Consider the following 18,141-nt stretch of genomic DNA (forward strand, 5'->3'; position numbering starts at 1 on the left):
AATCCAAAACAGTGACTCCATACTGCTGCCTCCACTCCAATGCGTTCTAGCCTTCTACTAGGCAGGGCAAATCCGTTTTGGTGATGTCTGGAATATCAAAATAAATCAGTCACAGCATGTTTTTGGACCCATTCAGTAGTATTTATCATTGGAAGTTAATGTAGGAAGTTCAATTTATGTTCCTGAAAGTTAAGTTGGAAATGATGCCGTCGCTGCTCCCTATGGACAAGACATAGATTTATTTTAGAAATATATTACCCTTCACTTCACCATTAGATGTTGTCAAAACGTCAGCTTGTGTAATGTAGTAACACAAACGGTCTACATCATGGACAGTACCCACTGGGCATAGATGTCAGTTCGACCTCTAGTTTTGATTTTAAAAAATTGTTGAGTTATCAACTAACGTGAAATCAACAAAACATTTCTCCATATCATTGGATTTAGGTAAAACACGTGGTTAAAAATTCCCTTACGCTGATAACTTTTGTCGTGGGGGAAAAACCCAATTCGTTTCCCACGTTGATTCAACGTCAAGAAATTACATATTTTTTGTTGTTGAAATGACGTGGAAAAGAACGTTGATTCAACCAATGGGATGGTTTGGTCAGCTGACCATCCATATGCTACGTTGTGAAAGGAGACAAATAACGTAGCGCTGTAGTTTCCTCCAAACCGACACTGATATTGACGGGATACATATTTGCAAACGGAGCCGGTGGATGTTGCGTGGTGGTCGTGGGAGTGTTTCTATCACAGAGTGAAACACAGAAGTGGTCGTAGCAGCCAATAGATCCATTCATTCATGTAATTCAACGTGGATACATTGATTTTAGATACACAGTTGGGTGCATATACTATACAAGCAGACACACTCCGACGGTATTCCCAACCTGCTTGATGTTATTTTGTCCGGTTTTCTATGGAAAGGCGAGGAAATACAAAGCAAAGTGCACTCCAGCAATCATCCGCATTGAGTAGATCGACTCATCGGAAGACTGATTTCAAATTACAGTTCATGGACTATCTGGTAATATATTTTCATACTTTGTATTTTCTCTGTTGTTATTGTATTGCTTACATTTGGATGAACAATGACAATGTAAATCTCGCCATCTTCCGCGGCTGTTTATCCTTCTATCACAGGTAACAAAATGATGCCAATACCTTCTTTAGATCAAATCATAATGTATTTGTCACATGCTTCTTAAACAACAGGTGTAGACTAACAGTGAAATGCTTGCTTACGGACCCTTCCCAACAATGCAGAGAGAAAGAAAATAGAGAAATAGCAGAAAGATAAATACACTGAGTAAAGATAACTTGGCTATATATACCAGTACAGAGTCAATGTGTAGGGGTACCAGGTAATAACCTGGCTGTATACACAGGGTACCAGTACAGAGTCAATGTGTAGGGGTACCAGGTAATAACCTGGCTGTATACACAGGGTACCAGTACAGAGTCAATGTGTAGGGGTACGAGGTAATAACCTGGCTGTATACACAGAGTACCAGTACAGAGTCAATGTGTAGGGGTACGAGGTAATAACTTGGCTATATACACGGGGTACCAGTACTGAGTCGATGTGTAGGGGTACGAGGTAATAACATGGCTATATACAGGGAGTACCAGTACTGAGTCTATATACACAGGGAACGAGGTAATAACATGGCTATATACACGGGGTACCAGTACTGAGTCAATGTGTAGGGGTACGAGGTAATAACATGGCTATATACACGGGGTACCAGTACTGAGTCGATGTACAGGGGTACGAGGTAATTGAGGTAGATATGTACATATAGGTATGGGTAAAGTGATTGGGAAACAGAATAGATAAGAATAATGATTTTTACCTCTGAGGGTTTAGAGCTTGAGGTGTACAATACAAGTAAGTAGTTGGGAGTGTGGCTAGATGGTACACTGTCCTTCTCTCAGCACCTATCAAAGCTGCAGGCTAAAGTTAAATCTAGACTTGGTTTCCTCTATCGTAATCGCTCTTCTTTCACCCCAGTTGCCAAACTAACCTTGATTCAGATGACCATTCTACCCATGCTAGATTACAGACACGTAATTTATAGATTGGTAGGCAAGGGTGCTCTCGAGCGGCTAGATGTTCTTTACCATTCGGCCATCAGATTTGCCACCAATGCTCCTTATAGGACACATCACTGCACTCTATACTCCTCTGTAAACTGGTCATCTCTGTATACCCGTCACAAGACCCACTGGTTGATGCTTATTTATAAAACCCTCTTAGGCCTCACTCCCCCCCTATCTGAGATATCTACTGCAGCCCTCATCCTCCACATACAACACCCGTTTTGCCAGTCACATTCTGGTAAAGGTTCCCAACGCACACACATCCCTGGTTTGGACATCCCACACTTATCTCTTTTCAGTTCGCTGCAGCTAGCGACTGGAACGAGCTGCAACAAACACTCAAACTGGACAGTTTTATCTCCATCTCTTCGTTCAAAGACTCAATCATGGGACACTCTTACTGACAGTTGTGGCTGCTTTGTGTGATGTATTGTTGTCTCTACCTTCTTGCCCTTTGTGCTGTTGTCTGGGCCCAATAATGTTTGTACCCTGTTTTGTGCTTCTACCATGTTGTGTTGCTACCATGTTGTCGTCATGTTATGTTTCTACCATGCTGTGTTGTCATGTGTTGTTGCCATGCTATGTTGTCGTCTTAGGTCTCTCTTTATGTAGTGTTGTGTTGTCTCTCTTCAGGATGTGTGTTTTGTCCTATATTTATTATTTATTTTTATTTTTAATCCCAGGCCCCCATCCCCCCGCAGGAGGCCTTTTGGTAGGCTGTCATTCTAAATAAGAATGAGTTCTTAACTGACTTGCCTAGTTAAATAAAGGTTAAATAAAGGCTAAGTAAAGGTGAAATAAAGGTGAAATAAAGGTGAAATAAAGGTGAAATAAAGGTTAAGTAAAGATAATAAGCAGCCGTATGTGATGAGTCAAAGAGTTGGTGCTAAAAGGGGGTCAATGCAGATTTTCCGGGTAACTATTTGGTTAATCATTTTCACGGTTGTATGGCTTGGGGGAATAGAAGCTGTTCAAGGTTCTGTTGGTTCCAGACTTGTTCATCGGTACCGCTTGCAGTGCGGTAGCAGAGGGAACCGTCTATAATTTGGGTGGCTGGAGTGTGACAATTTTTCGGGCCTTCCTCTGACACCGCCTGGTATAGAAGTCCTGGTTGGCAGGGAGCTCGGCTCCAGTGATGTATTGGGCCGAACACACTACCCTCTGTAGCGCCTTACCGGTCGGATACCAAGCAGTTGCCATACCAAGTGGGGATTCATCCAGTCAAGATGCTCTCAATGGTGCAGCTGTAGAACTTCTTGAGGATCTAAGGGCCCATGCCAAATCTATTCAGCCCCCTGAGGGGGAAGAGATGTTGTCGTGCCTTCTTCACGATTGTGTTGGTGTGTGTGGACACCAAGGAATTTAAAACCCGCTCCACTACAACCCCGTCGATGTGGATGGGGGCGTGCTTGGCCTTCCGTTTCCTGTAGTTTTACAATAAGCTCCTTTGTCTTGCAGATGTTGAGGGAGAGGTTGTCGTTCTGTCACCACACTGCCAGGTCACTGACCTCCTCCCAAAATAGGGCTGTCTCATCGTCTTCGGTGATCAGGCCCTACCACCGTCGTGTCGTCAACAAACTTGATGATGGTGTTGGAGTCGTGCGTTGCCACGTAGATAATTATGAGGGATGCCTTATTTGGGGCGATTTATGTTACACCAGCCCCAATGTTTGAATTCATTTTGTTGCCAGCTGTTTTGTTGCCATACATAAGGCCTACATCTTTTGAGGAGATACAATTGTATTTTGGTGCATTCCTGAACTTACATTGTTGTTACAGGTCGCTAATCATAGGTCAATCTATCCTTGTATGGTGTTTCGAGGCTGCTGGCACTCACTTGTCAATCATCCAACAAATGACCCAATTCTGTTTAGGCGATTAGACAGCTAATTACCTAATACTTTATTAATTACTACCAAACCTCCCTCTGCTGAAATGGTAGCCTACGTTTTAAAAGATGTTGTGAATAAAGTGGGGTTTAATAATAATGTGTTATTTCATCACTAACTGAAGGTTATTTTGGTCTGGCATATTGTTATTGTAAACAAATTATATATTTATTTTGGGTTGGGCTCTATGTAACAAATAAATAGAGCCATAAACTCAATGACCTGACAAAGGTATGTGGTGGAGCTGGGTCAGGATAGTTGTTAGTGAATGAAGTGGTGGAGCTGGGTCAGGATGGTTGTTAGTGAATGAAGTGGTGGAGCTGGGTCAGGATGGTTGTTAGTTAACGAAGGTACGTGGTGGAGCTGGGTCAGGATGGTTGTTAGTGAATGAAGGTACGTGGTGGAGCTGGGTCAGGATGGTTGTTAGTGAATGAAGGTACGTGGTGGAGCTGGGTCAGGATGGTTGTTAGTGAACGAAGGTACGTGGTGGAGCTGGGTCAGGATGGTTGTTAGTGAATGAAGGTACGTAGTGGAGCTGGGTCAGGATGGTTGTTAGTGAATGAAGGTACGTGGTGGAGCTGGGTCAGGATGGTTGTTAGTGAACGAAGTGGTGGAGCTGGGTCAGGATGGTTGTTAGTGAATGAAGTGGTGGAGCTGGGTCAGGATGGTTGTTAGTGAACGAAGTGGTGGAGCTGGGTCAGGATGGTTGTTAGTGAATGAAGTGTTGGAGCTGGGTCAGGATGGTTGTTAGTGAATGAAGGTACGTGGTGGAGCTGGGTCAGGATGGTTGTTAGTGAACGAAGTGGTGGAGCTGGGTCAGGATGGTTGTTAGTGAATGAAGGTACGTGGTGGAGCTGGGTCAGGATGTTTGTTAGTGAATGAAGGTACGTGGTGGAGCTGGGTCAGGATGGTTGTTAGTGAATGAAGGTACGTGGTGGAGCTGGGTCAGGATGGTTGTTAGTGAATGAAGGTACATGGTGGAGCTAGGTCAGGATGGTTGTTAGTGAATGAAGGCACGTGGTGGAGCTGGGTCAGGATGGTTGTTAGTGAATGAAGGTACGTGGTGGAGCTGGGTCAGGATGGTTGTTAGTGAATGAAGGTACGTGGTGGAGCTGGGTCAGGATGGTTGTTAGTGAATGAAGGTACTTGGTGGAGCTGGGTCAGGATGGTTGTTAGTGAATGAAGGTACGTGGTGGAGCTGGGTCAGGATGGTTGTTAGTGAATGAAGGTACGTGGTGGAGCTGGGTCAGGATGGTTGTTAGTGAATGAAGGTACGTGGTGGAGCTGGGTCAGGATGGTTGTTAGTGAATGAAGGTACGTGGTGGAGCTGGGTCAGGATGGTTGTTAGTGAACGAAGGTACGTGGTGGAGCTGGGTCAGGATGGTTGTTAGTGAATGAAGGTACGTGGTGGAGCTGGGTCAGGATGTTTGTTAGTGAATGAAGGTACGTGGTGGAGCTGGGTCAGGATGGTTGTTAGTGAATGAAGTGGTGGAGCTGGGTCAGGATGGTTGTTAGTGAATTAAGTGGTGGAGCTGGGTCAAGATGGTTGTTAGTGAATGAAGGTACGTGGTGGAGCTGGGTCAGGATGGTTGTTAGTGAATGAAGGTATGTGGTGGAGCTGGGTCAGGATGGTTGTTAGTGAATGAAGGTACGTGGTGGAGCTGGGTCAGGATGGTTGTTAGTGAACGAAGGTACGTGGTGGAGCTGGGTCAGGATGGTTGTTAATGAACGAAGGTACGTGGGGGAGCTGGGTCAGGATGGTTGTTAGTGAATGAAGATACGTGGTGGAGCTGGGTCAGGATGGTTGTTAGTGAATGAAGTGGTGGAGCTGGGTCAGGATGGTTGTTAGTGAACGAAGGTACGTGGTGGAGCTGGGTCAGGATGGTTGTTAGTGAACGAAGGTACGTGGTGGAGCTGGGTCAGGATGGTTGTTAGTGAACGAAGGTACGTGGTGGAGCTTGGTCAGGATGGTTGTTAGTGAACGAAGGTACGTGGTGGAGCTGGGTCAGGATGGTTGTTAGTGAACGAAGGTACGTGGTGGAGCTGGGTCAGGATGGTTGTTAGTGAATGAAGGTACGTGGTGGAGCTGGGTCAGGATGGTTGTTAGTGAATGAAGGTACGTGGTGGAGCTGGGTCAGGATGGTTGTTAGTGAATGAAGATACGTGGTGGAGCTGGGTCAGGATGGTTGTTAGTGAATGAAGGTACTTGGTGGAGCTGGGTCAGGATGGTTGTTAGTGAATGAAGGTATGTGGTGGAGCTGGGTCAGGATGGTTGTTAGTGAATGAAGATACGTGGTGGAGCTGGGTCGGGATGGTTGTTAGTGAATGAAGGTACGTGGTGGAGCTGGGTCAGGATGGTTGTTAGTGAATGAAGTGGTGGAGCTGGGTCAGGATGGTTGTTAGTGAATGAAGGTACGTGGTGGAGCTGGGTCAGGATGGTTGTTAGTGAATGAAGTGGTGGAGCTGGGTCAGGATGGTTGTTAGTGAATGAAGGTACTTGGTGGAGCTGGGTCAGGATGGTTGTTAGTGAATGAAGGTACGTGGTGGAGCTGGGTCAGGATGGTTGTTAGTGAACGAAGGTATGTGGTGGAGCTGTGTCGGGATGGTTGTTAGTGAATGAAGGTACGTGGTGGAGCTGGGTCAGGATGGTTGTTAGTGAATGAAGTGATGGAGCTGGGTCAGGATGGTTGTTAGTGAATGAAGGTACGTGGTGGAGCTGGGTCAGGATGGTTGTTAGTGAATGAAGTGGTGGAGCTGGGTCAGGATGGTTGTTAGTGAATGAAGGTACTTGGTGGAGCTGGGTCAGGATGGTTGTTAGTGAATGAAGGTACGTGGTGGAGCTGGGTCAGGATGGTTGTTAGTGAACGAAGGTATGTGGTGGAGCTGGGTCGGGATGGTTGTTAGTGAATGAAGGTACTTGGTGGAGCTGGGTCAGGATGGTTGTTAGTGAATGAAGTGGTGGAGCTGGGTCAGGATGGTTGTTAGTGAATGAAGGTACTTGGTGGAGCTGGGTCAGGATGGTTGTTAGTGAATGAAGGTACGTGGTGGAGCTGGGTCAGGATGGTTGTTAGTGAATGAAGTGGTGGAGCTGGGTCAGGATGGTTGTTAGTGAATTAAGGTACTTGGTGGAGCTGGGTCAGGATGGTTGTTAGTGAATGAAGGTATGTGGTGGAGCTGGGTCAGGATGGTTGTTAGTGAACGAAGGTACGTGGTGGAGCTGGGTCAGGATGGTTGTTAGTGAACGAAGGTACGTGGTGGAGCTGGGTCAGGATGGTTGTTAGTGAATGAAGGTACGTGGTGGAGCTAGGTCAAGATGGTTGTTAGTGAATGAAGATACGTGGTGGAGCTGGGTCAGGATGGTTGTTAGTGAATGAAGGTACTTGGTGGAGCTGGGTCAGGATGGTTGTTAGTGAATGAAGGTACGTGGTGGAGCTGGGTCAGGATGGTTGTTAGTGAACGAAGGTATGTGGTGGAGCTGGGTCGGGATGGTTGTTAGTGAATGAAGGTACGTGGTGGAGCTGGGTCAGGATGGTTGTTAGTGAATGAAGTGGTGGAGCTGGGTCAGGATGGTTGTTAGTGAATGAAGGTACGTGGTGGAGCTGGGTCAGGATGGTTGTTAGTGAATGAAGTGGTGGAGCTGGGTCAGGATGGTTGTTAGTGAATGAAGGTACTTGGTGGAGCTTTGTCAGGATGGTGGTTAGTGAATGAAGGTACGTGGTGGAGCTGGGTCAGGATGGTTGTTTGTTAGTGAATGAAGTGGTGGAGCTTATGAGTGTGCGGGGTTATGTTTATTTCATACCAACTTCTTTCGGCGCCCCACTAAAGGACGTGTGTTTGATTACACTAGACGACCGGTTAGGCTCTTTTGCCAAGCTTTGTGTGCACTACTGTACTGACCTGCTTTGACAGGATACACTTCAAGGTGGAATTGGTTGTATTGTGCTTTTGGATATTACCTTCCCACATCTCGATGTTGTTGCCTTTATTTCAGCCAGGGTGCAATGCCAACATGTGACCAGGAGATTAGGGTCTTGGGTTCTTGCCTACATTCTAGGAATGGGCGTTGCTGCTGTAACAGTACAGCGATGGAGAGGAAGCTGTGTAGACAGACAGACAGACACACACACACACACACACACACACACACACACACACACACACACACACACACACACACACACACACACACACACACACACACACTAGAGAGGAATCAGGCTATGAGGGGTGGCCAGTCCTCTTCTGGCTGTGCCGGGTGGAGATTATAACAGAACATGGCCAAGATGTTCAAATGTTCATAGATGACCAGCAGGGTCAAGTAATGTTAATCACAGTGGTTGTCGAGGGTGCAGCAAGTCAGCACCTCAGGAGTAAATGTCAGTTGGCTTTTCATAGCCGATCAGTCAGAGTATCTCTACTGCTCCTGCTGTCTCTAGAGAGTTGAAAACAGCAGGTCTGGGACAGGTAGCACGTCCGGTGAACAGGTCAGGGTTCCACAGCCGCAGGCAGAACAGTTGAAACTGGAGCAGCAGCACGACCAGGTGGACTGGGGACAGCAAGGAGTCATCATGCCAGGTAGTCCTGAGGCATGGTCCTAGGGCTCAGGTCCTCCGAGAGAGAGACAGAAAGAAAGAGAGAAAGAGCGATAGGAGATAACTGAGGATGGATCAATAACATTGTAGTTACTCCACAATAATAACCTAAATGACAGAGTGAAAAGAAGAATACAAATATTCTAAAACATGCATCCTGTTTGCAATAAGGAACTAAAGTAATACTCTAAAACATGCATCCTGTTTGCCACAAGGCACTAAAGTAATACTGCAAAACATGTGACAAAGCAATAAATTTTTTGTCCTGAATACAAAGTGTTATTTTTGGGACAAATCCAATACAACACATTACTGGTAACCCCTCCCCATATTTTCAATCATAGTTGGGGCTGCATCATGTTACGAAATGCTTGTAATCTTTAAGGACTGGGGAGTTTTTCAGGATAATAAAGAAATAGAATGGAGTTAAGCACAGACATAATCCTAGAGGAAAACCTGGTTCAGTCTGCTTTCCACCAGACACTGGGAGATGAATTCACCTTTCAGCAGGACAATAACCTAAAACACAAGGCCTGACTATATATCTGTCTGTCTGTCTATATATCAGTCTGCCTGTCTATATATCTGTCTGCCTGTCTATATATATCTGTCTGCCTGTCTATATATCTGTCTGCCTGTCTATATATCTGTCTGCCTGTCTATATATCTGTCTGCCTGTCTATATATCAGTCTGCCTGTCTATATATCTGTTATCTGTCTGTCTGTCTATATATCTGTCTGCCTGTCTATATATCTGTCTGTCTGTCTATATATCTGTCTGTCTGTCTATATATCTGTCTGCCTGTCTATATATCTGCCTGTCTATATATCTGTCTGTCTGTCTGTCTGTCTATATATCTGTCTGTCTGTCTGTCTGTCTGTCTGTCTGTCTGTCTGTCTGTCTGTCTATATATCTGTATATATCTGTCTGTCTGTCTATATATCTGTCTGTCTTTCTATATATCTGTCTCTGTCTATATATCAGTCTGCCTGTCTATATATCTGTCTGTCTGTCTGTCTACATATCTGTCTGTCTATATATCTGTCTGCCTGTCTATATATCTGTCTGTCTGTCTGTCTATATATCTGTCTGTCTGTCTATATATCTGCCTGTCTGTCTGTCTATATATATGTCTGCCTGTCTATATATCTGTATGTCTGTCTGTCTGTCTATATATATATATATCTGTCTGTCTATATATCTGTCTGTCTGTCTATATATCTGTCTGTCTGTCTGTCTATATATATATATATCTGTCTGTCTGTCTATATATCTGTCTGTCTGTCTATATATCTGTCTGCCTGTCTATATATCTGCCTGTCTATATATCTGTCTGTCTGTCTATATATCTGTCTGTCTGTCTGTCTGTCTGTCTGTCTGTCTGTCTGTCTGTCTGTCTGTCTGTCTGTCTGTCTGTCTATATATCTGTCTCTGTCTATTTATCAGTCTGCCTGTCTATATATCTGTCTGTCTGTCTACATATCTGTATGTCTATATATCTGTCTGCCTGTCTATATATCTGTCTGTCTGTCTGTCTGTCTGTCTGTCTGTCTGTCTGTCTATATATCTGTCTGTCTGTCTATTTATATTTATATCTGTCTGCTTACCAAGACGACATTAAATGTTCTTGAGTTACACACTTAAGTCTGTCTGTCTGTCTATATATCTGTCTGTCTGTCTATATATCTGTCTGTCTGTCTGTCTATATATCTGTCTGTCTGTCTATATATCTGTCTGTCTGTCTACATATCTGTATGTCTATATATCTGTCTGCCTGTCTATATATCTGTCTGTCTGTCTGTCTGTCTGTCTGTCTATATATCTGTCTGTCTGTCTATATATCTGTCTGTCTGTCTGTCTATATATCTGTCTGTCTGTCTATATATATATATCTGTCTGTCTGTCTGTCTATATATCTGTCTGTCTGTCTGTCTATATATCTGTCTGTCTGTCTATATATCTGTCTGTCTGTCTATATATCTGTCTGCTTACCAAGACGACATTAAATGTTCTTGAGTTACACACTTAAATCGTCTTGAAAATTAGTAGAAACTTGACAGAGGTTGAAGAATTTAAAAAATAATAATGTGCAAATATTGTTCAATCCAAGTGTGCAAAGCTCTTAGAGACATCTCCATAAAGACTCGTAATCTGTAATCACTGTTTAAGATGATTCAAACATGGACTCAGGAGTGTAAATGAGTTATTTCTGTATTTTATTTTCAATACATTTGTATAATAATAATAAGAATAGGTCAAGGGGTGTGAATACTTTCTAAAGGCCCTGTATAATATATGTAATGGACAAAACATTCTTGTTTGTCATTCTGTTTTCTCTCCTGATCTCACTTTGATGAAAGTGAATAGAACCGACCTGTTTTCACTCCTCCTGTCCAGTCACACTCGTTCTGGCTGCAACTCAAACTGAACGAGTTCCTTTCAGTGGCTGGCATGAAGTTTATACAACTCATTACTTATTTGGGTCAGTTTTTGAAATATTCAGTTACTGTGGTACAACTTTACATTTGCTTTTACATGCAAAAAATAAAAAATAAAATAAAATAAAAGAAGATTCGCAGGCTTAGGGTATTTTTAAGTATTTTCAAGTGAACTGCCTTGGTTCGTCTGTTTGGTCTGCCTGTCTGTCTGTCTGTCTGTCTGCCTGTCTGTCTGTCTGTCTGTCTGTCTGTCTGTCTGTCTGTCTGTCTGTCTGTCTGTCTGTCTGTCTGTCTGTCTGTCTGTCTGTCTGTCTGTCTGTCTGTCTGCCTGTCTGTCTGTCTGCCTGCCTGCCTGTCTGTCTGTCTGTCTGTCTGTCTGTCTGTCTGTCTGTCTGTCTGCCTGTCTGTCTGTCTGTCTGTCTGTCTGTCTGTCTGTCTGTCTGTCTGCCTGTCTGTCTGTCTGCCTGCCTGCCTGTCTGTCTGTCTGTCTGTCTGTCTGTCTGTCTGTCTGTCTGTCTGCCTGTCTGTCTGCCTGCCTGCCTCTCTGTCTGTCTGTCTGTCTGTCTGTCTGTCTGTCTGTCTGTCTGCCTCTCTGTCTGTCTGTCTGCCTGTCTGTCTGCCCGCCCGCCCGCCCGTCTCTGTGTATGTGGTAAGTAAAGGCACAGCCACACAGCTGGAACGGAGAGCTTTCTGCTTGTCCTGAAAAAAAAAATCAGGCACTTAATAACCAGCTTACATGCTGGGCACTTTCCCTGGTGTCTCCGCCAGAGACCTGGCACCATCAGTCTGTCTCTCTCAGAGAAAATCAATAAAGGTCCTTCAGACTCACAGCGTTCTGAACTGAACCTCAGCAGGAAGGTAGGCTCAGACTTACAGTAGAGTTTATAACAAGTTCTATAATGCATTATAAGTGCATTATAATGTATAATACCTGCAGGCAATGGAATGGACACTTACTTGGGCACAGATTTCAGTTTAGTGTTTATCAGGCAAAACAAGGTATTGAAAAAGTTTGATCCAAAGTCTTGGTTTAATCTTTGTGATGCTCAATTGTTATCATGCACTGTTTGACTAAAACTGTAGAAAGCGAGGCTTTCCCCCCCAAAAGGACCCAAGTTAATGTTGACCGGAAACATATGTTGACCTGGTAGAATGAGATCATGATGATTGGAGGAACATATTGTCTATCTGTAGTCTACTGTACATGATGGAGGAACTTATTGTCTGTCTGTAGTCTACTGTACATGGTGAGCTGGTACGCACCAAGTTGCACTATGGAAAACGACTGTGATGATTTTTCTACAATATTCACAACATGTTGACACAATTACAATCTTTATAGAATAAAAATCTAATTTCATTTTATACATGTAGAAAAACATATTTGAGTGAACATTAGCAAGCTAGCAGCAGATGAAACATAATTTTAATTCTCTCCCTGGTTTTAGCTTGCGGCTATCACTCTATCTGCTGGTTTAGGATATTTACTTGCCCATACCAGTAATAAACGTGGCTATGTTTTCGACATATGACACAAACAACATCTGGCTCACTTATTTTGCCAGCTAGAAAGAAATAGCCACAAATTCATTCATAAACGGAGGAAGACGATAGCTAGCTATAGCAAAGGTAACATTATCCTCTGCCTCTACAACAAGAAGCAATTGTGACCACAATGATTCTTTAGATCAAAAATAAACGTTCCCATGGACCATTATCCACAATCCACCCCTCCACAGAAGCCTGGCTCCGGAACTTCTAAAGAAATGCTAACCGATCTGTGATCGGATCCATGACCGGAATGCCACCCGGATCCGTGATCGGATCCATGACCGGAATGCCACCCGGATCCGTGATCGGATCCATGACCGGAATGCCACCCGGATCCGTGATCGGATCCATGACCGGAATGCCAACCGATCCGCGATCGGATCCATGACCGGAATGCCAACCGATCCGCGATCGGATCCATGACCGAAGCCTTTACGCCTCAATCACACCAACAGCGTCATTGTGTTTTGGTGAAGTACATTTCCAATGGAACGCTGCGTTAAACCTTTCAGCGGTGCGTTGCAGAGGCAGTGCGTTCTGTGTGGTGCGTTCTGTGTGGTGCGTTGCTGTTGCAATGCGTTCTGTGTGGTGCGTTCTGTGTGGTGCGTTGCTGTTGCAATGCGTTCTGTGTGGTGCGTTCTGTGTGGTGCGTTGCTGTTGTAGTGCGTTCTGTGTGGTGCGTTCTGTGTGGTGCGTTTTCTGTTGCAATGCGTTCTGTGTGGTGCGTACATTGGATTCATCCAACATGTGCATCAAACTGTCTGCGGAGACGGCTTGACAGAAATGGTAGCAAGAAGGTGAATGTTGAACTTTTATTGCGCACCTCCGTCCAGATGACGGTGCGTATCATTTTGCGCAATGACGCTATCGGTTAGCCCGCACCCAGAGCCACAGATCAACCGAATTACCGCAATGCTCAGACCCCACAAACACCTTGAAAACGACTCTTACCCATAGGCTTGTACTGTCTATGACAGCATCGGCAGTTAGCTACCAACAGCTGGCAGACATGTTTCCATTTGGTTCGTTATATCAGTGCTATTTAGATGGAAGACGTGAGCTAAACGCGGTAGCTCTATAGCTAGCTAATGTTAGCATAGAGGTAAGCAAGCTAGCTCTTTCATTTACACGGTTCACTTCCTTGCCCAGTGATAATGCTCATTGATAATGCTGGTATTGTTGGCTGTTTGAGATGCTTTAGAAGCCACATTAATGGTAGGGACAGCATCCACTTTGAGAAGACCTCTTGCTGAAGCACTCTTTCCATTTGTTGATAGCCGTGGAAGTTCTCAGGGATGAAATGTGCTTCAGCAAGAAGTAGACTTACAATTCGCCGCCTCATTCTCACAAATCTGTTCCACTTTTTACTATATTTTTCATTCAACGTGTGACACATTGACTGCAGGGCATTGTGGGATTGTTTCCTAAGTTAAAGCTGATTTGGAGAAAATCTCAAAACCAAACTTTTAGAATAACATTACAATATTATAACCATTTATTTAAGTTATTATTATATGCGTTTCTGACGTTCAGAAATAGGTGCTACACTCCCTTTAAGTGGGAGGTCGGCTGCATTGATAGACGGAGTTGAGCCGAGAGACAGACACATATATATATATATATATAGGCAGACAGATATAGAGAGACAGACAGACAGACAGACAGACAGACAGACAGACAGACAGACAGACAGACAGACAGACAGATAGACTGACAGGCAGGCAGGCAGGCAGGCAGACAGACAGACAGACAGACAGACAGACAGACAGACAGACAGACAGACAGACAGACAGACAGACACATATATATATATATAGGCAGACAGATATATAGACTGACAGACAGACAGATATATAGACTGACAGACAGACAGATATATAGACTGACAGGCAGGCAGACAGACAGACATATTGACAGACAGACAGACAGACAGACAGACAGACAGACAGACAGACAGACAGACAGACAGACAGACAGACACAGATATATAGACAGACAGATAGACATACAGACAGACAGACAGACAGATATATAGACTGACAGACAGACAGATATATAGACAGACAGACAGACAGACAGACAGACAGACAGACAGACAGACGTATATATAGACAGACGGGCAGACAGACAGAATGCGAGACCAGAACAACATGACGCACGTCAACCCAGTTTGATTGACATCGTGTGGTGAGGGCACTGGTGTGTAAACAGCTGGACTTGTCTCTAATCGAATGTAATTGTCTCTAATCCAATTTGTAGTCTTATTTTGGAGTGTGCTGGTAGGCTAGTTGTTATATCTGAGCCCTTAATCACCATACAGAGCTATCCTCCTCCTCCTCCTCTTCCTCCTCCTCCTCCTCCTACTAATCTCTGCCTAACAGCTTCATTCTCATTGTTTCTCTTTAGTTTTTATGAATGAATATGAAGAGTACTCCTTCCTCCTTTTTCTCCTCTGTGGTTCTGCTCCTCCTCTCCCGTCCCCCTGCTCCTCCTCTCTTACCTCCTGCTCCTCCTCTTCCTCCTGTTTCTCTTCCCTCTCCTCCTCCGGTTTTCAGTTGAAGTTCAAGGAAGATATTAGATGTGTAAACGGTTGGCTGGTTCAGGTTCCATACTATGCTGAGCGACGGGTCTCCTGTTGACTTGGTAGTGCGCCGACGATCGTCTCCCTACGCTGTTCACTCCGTCCCTCCTTCCTGCCTGGCCTCATTCAGTAACCTCTCTACCAGCTTGGCTTGTTGTGTTGTCGGGGGTGACGCTGTTGCCGGGGACGATGTCTGAGCACATGCAGCTGTCCTTAGCTCTGTGTAGGATCGGCTTCTATACGGTAAGAAATGTATATACTCAACCATCGTCATAACAGGTGGTGTGTTGTGAGTGTGGGGGAAGATGTCTGTTACGCGGATGTGCTCTTGTTTTTGTGAGTGTGTGTGTGTATGTGTGTGTGTGTGTGTGTGTGTGTGTGAGAGAGAGAGGGGGGAGATGGTGGGGGTGGGGTTTTCTGTATGCAAGGGGGAGCAGGCAGGGAGCCACTGTTTGGTTTATGAATGGAGATTCACTAAGCAGCTCTCTCTCCAGTCCAGTCTTCTGGTATGAATGGAGATTCACTAAGCAGCTCTCTCTCCAGTCCAGTCTTCTGGTATGAATGGAGATTCACTAAGCAGCTCTCTCTCCAGTCCAGTCTTCTGGTATGAATGGAGATTCACTAAGCAGCTCTCTCTCTCCAGTCTAGTCTTCTGGTATGAATGGAGATTCACTAAGCAGCTCTCTCTCTCCAGTCTAGTCTTCTGGTATGAATGGAGATTCACTAAGCAGCTCTCTCTCCAGTCTAGTCTTCTGGTATGAATGGAGATTCACTAAGCAGCTCTCTCTCTCCAGTCTAGTCTTCTGGTATGAATGGAGATTCACTAAGCAGCTCTCTCTCTCCAGTCTAGTCTTCTGGTATGAATGGAGATTCACTAAGCAGCTCTCTCTCTCCAGTCCAGTCTTCTGGTATGAATGGAGATTCACTAAGCAGCTCTCTCTCCAGTCCAGTCTTCTGGTATGAAGGCGTCAAGATAGGATATAAAGCAGAGTATTAAATGAAGCGGTTTAGCCAATATCTCTGTGCTTATATTGCTGTGAAGATGTTTAAGGCTGAGTTTACACATCTTTTGACCAGTAGTTGGTCTTTTGAACAGATCAGATCAGATCAGATCAGATCAGATCAGATCAGATCCCGCCCCACTATTCCCCCATAACTATCCCCCAGGCCGTTGACTGTAAATGACAATGTGTTCTCAGTCAACTTACCTGGTAAAATAAAAAATAAAAAATAATGGTTAAATAAAAAAATAAAATAATAATAATAATATTTTGCCGAATAATTGGGAAAAAGATCAGAATTGTGTTGCCTGTGTAAACGTAGCCGTAGATATGGTTCCTAAGCCTGAGGCAGATCACATAGTTGAGATCTGAATCAGCTGAGATACTTTACTGAGTGTGGCTTTATGTTTATCTCTCTCTCTCTCTCTCTCTCTCTCTCCCCCTGACTGTTCTCAATGCGTCCTATGTGGTGGGAGGCTGATGTCTCCTCAGGATGTGTTTCTTCATTGATTTGATACAGAGCTACATGTAGATGTACTGCGTTGTTGTTTTGTCTTTTGAGAAATGCTTTCAAATCCTTGGAACGGTTAATGGATCGGTGAAGCTGTTGCTTTAAAAAAAAAGTGTTTCTATAGAGGTGATTTGAACCAAAAAATTATACACTTTAATGTACAAAACGTAATGAACAACTTCCTATTGAGTTGCCCCCCCCCCCTTTTGCCCTCAGAAGAGCACCAATGTATTGTGGCATGGACTCTGCAAGGTCTCGAAAGCGTTTCCACAGGAATGCTGGTCCATGTTGACTCCAATGCTTTCCCACAGTTGTGTCGAGTTGACTAAATGTCCTTTGGGTGGTGGACCATTCTTGATACACACGGGAAACTGTTGAGTGTGAAAAACCCAGCAGCGTTGCAGTTCTTGACTCAAACCGATGCGCCTGGCACCTACTACCGTACCCTGTTCAAAGGCACTTCAATATTTTGTCTTGCCCCCATTCACCCTCTGAATGGCACACAGACACAATCCATGTTTCAGTTGTGTCAAGGCTTAAACAGCATTATTTTGACCTTTGATCCAACTGGATTTAACAAGTGACATCAATAAAGGGATCGTAACTTTTCACCTGGATTCACCTGGTCAGTCTGTGTCATGGAAAGAGCAGGTGTTCCTAATGTTTTGTCCACTCAGTGTATATGCATGCAGGAAAATATACCATGACTCAACTCGGCGCAAAAGGGAATGAAGAGCTAGTACTTTGTATTTCTTGCTGAGGCATTGTGTGAATTGGCAGGCTTCTCCGACCTGTTATCTTTGTGCAGTATGTTGGCCAAGCCTGTAGCTGCCTACCGTAGTCATTCTGTTGATGTAGTATTTGGGGTCGTTGTGTTTGTTTTTTTTGGTAACGTAGATACTTGCGTCCAACTCTCTTGTTGAAAAATACAATCTAACCTACTTGTTAGATTCCAGTGATGTATTTCAAAATACAGTTGTTTCCCCACACACCCCGACACCCAATCAAACAAGCTACTCTGACCCCCATGTTGTTTCCCAATACAACACCTACCAAAGCCTACTATGAGAAAACGACACTGGCTGCAGGTAGTGAGAGACTCGGCACGCGCCGCGGCCCATTGTCAGACACGTGAGGGCCAATCTAAAGAGGGGCCATGCGTTCTGTGGAAAAAATAATGCACGACCCGCCAGCAAAATGTCATTGACCTTCCACTTACAGTTGTATCATTTTCCAGAGAACGCATAGAGCCCGGAGTTCATTAACCTGCTAGACAAAAAAAAAAATATCCCATCATGTTATAGTGACTGCAGATTACTGCTTATCACTTATTAACTATCATTCATTCACATGACTTTATTTTAATAAAATATTTCAGTTGTTGTGTATATTACATTAGTTTTATTTTACGACTGTTTCATTCCAAGTCATCATCTCATCTCTATAGAGCTGCTGTCTGACAAAAATCACT

At 44.3% G+C, this 18,141-nt stretch overlaps 1 protein-coding gene across 2 annotated transcripts in view; it reads left to right on the plus strand.

Moving 5' to 3' along the window:
- Window positions 1–639: 639 nt before the first annotated feature.
- arl15a (ADP-ribosylation factor-like 15a) overlaps window positions 640–18,141 on the plus strand; it is a 115,336-nt gene continuing 97,834 nt past the window's right edge. The window contains exon 1 of one of the 2 annotated variants that reach the window (XM_036936519.1): window positions 640–1,030. In XM_036936519.1, coding sequence (XP_036792414.1) covers window positions 923–1,030 — 108 coding nt within the window. In that variant the 5' untranslated portion in view covers window positions 640–922. Of the gene's footprint in view, window positions 1,031–14,900; window positions 15,402–18,141 lie in introns of those variants that run through there. The other variant, XM_036936520.1, reaches the window with a different exon arrangement.

Source organism: Oncorhynchus mykiss, chromosome 11 (assembly GCF_013265735.2).
Source record: "Oncorhynchus mykiss isolate Arlee chromosome 11, USDA_OmykA_1.1, whole genome shotgun sequence".
Classification (NCBI taxonomy): domain Eukaryota; kingdom Metazoa; phylum Chordata; class Actinopteri; order Salmoniformes; family Salmonidae; genus Oncorhynchus; species Oncorhynchus mykiss.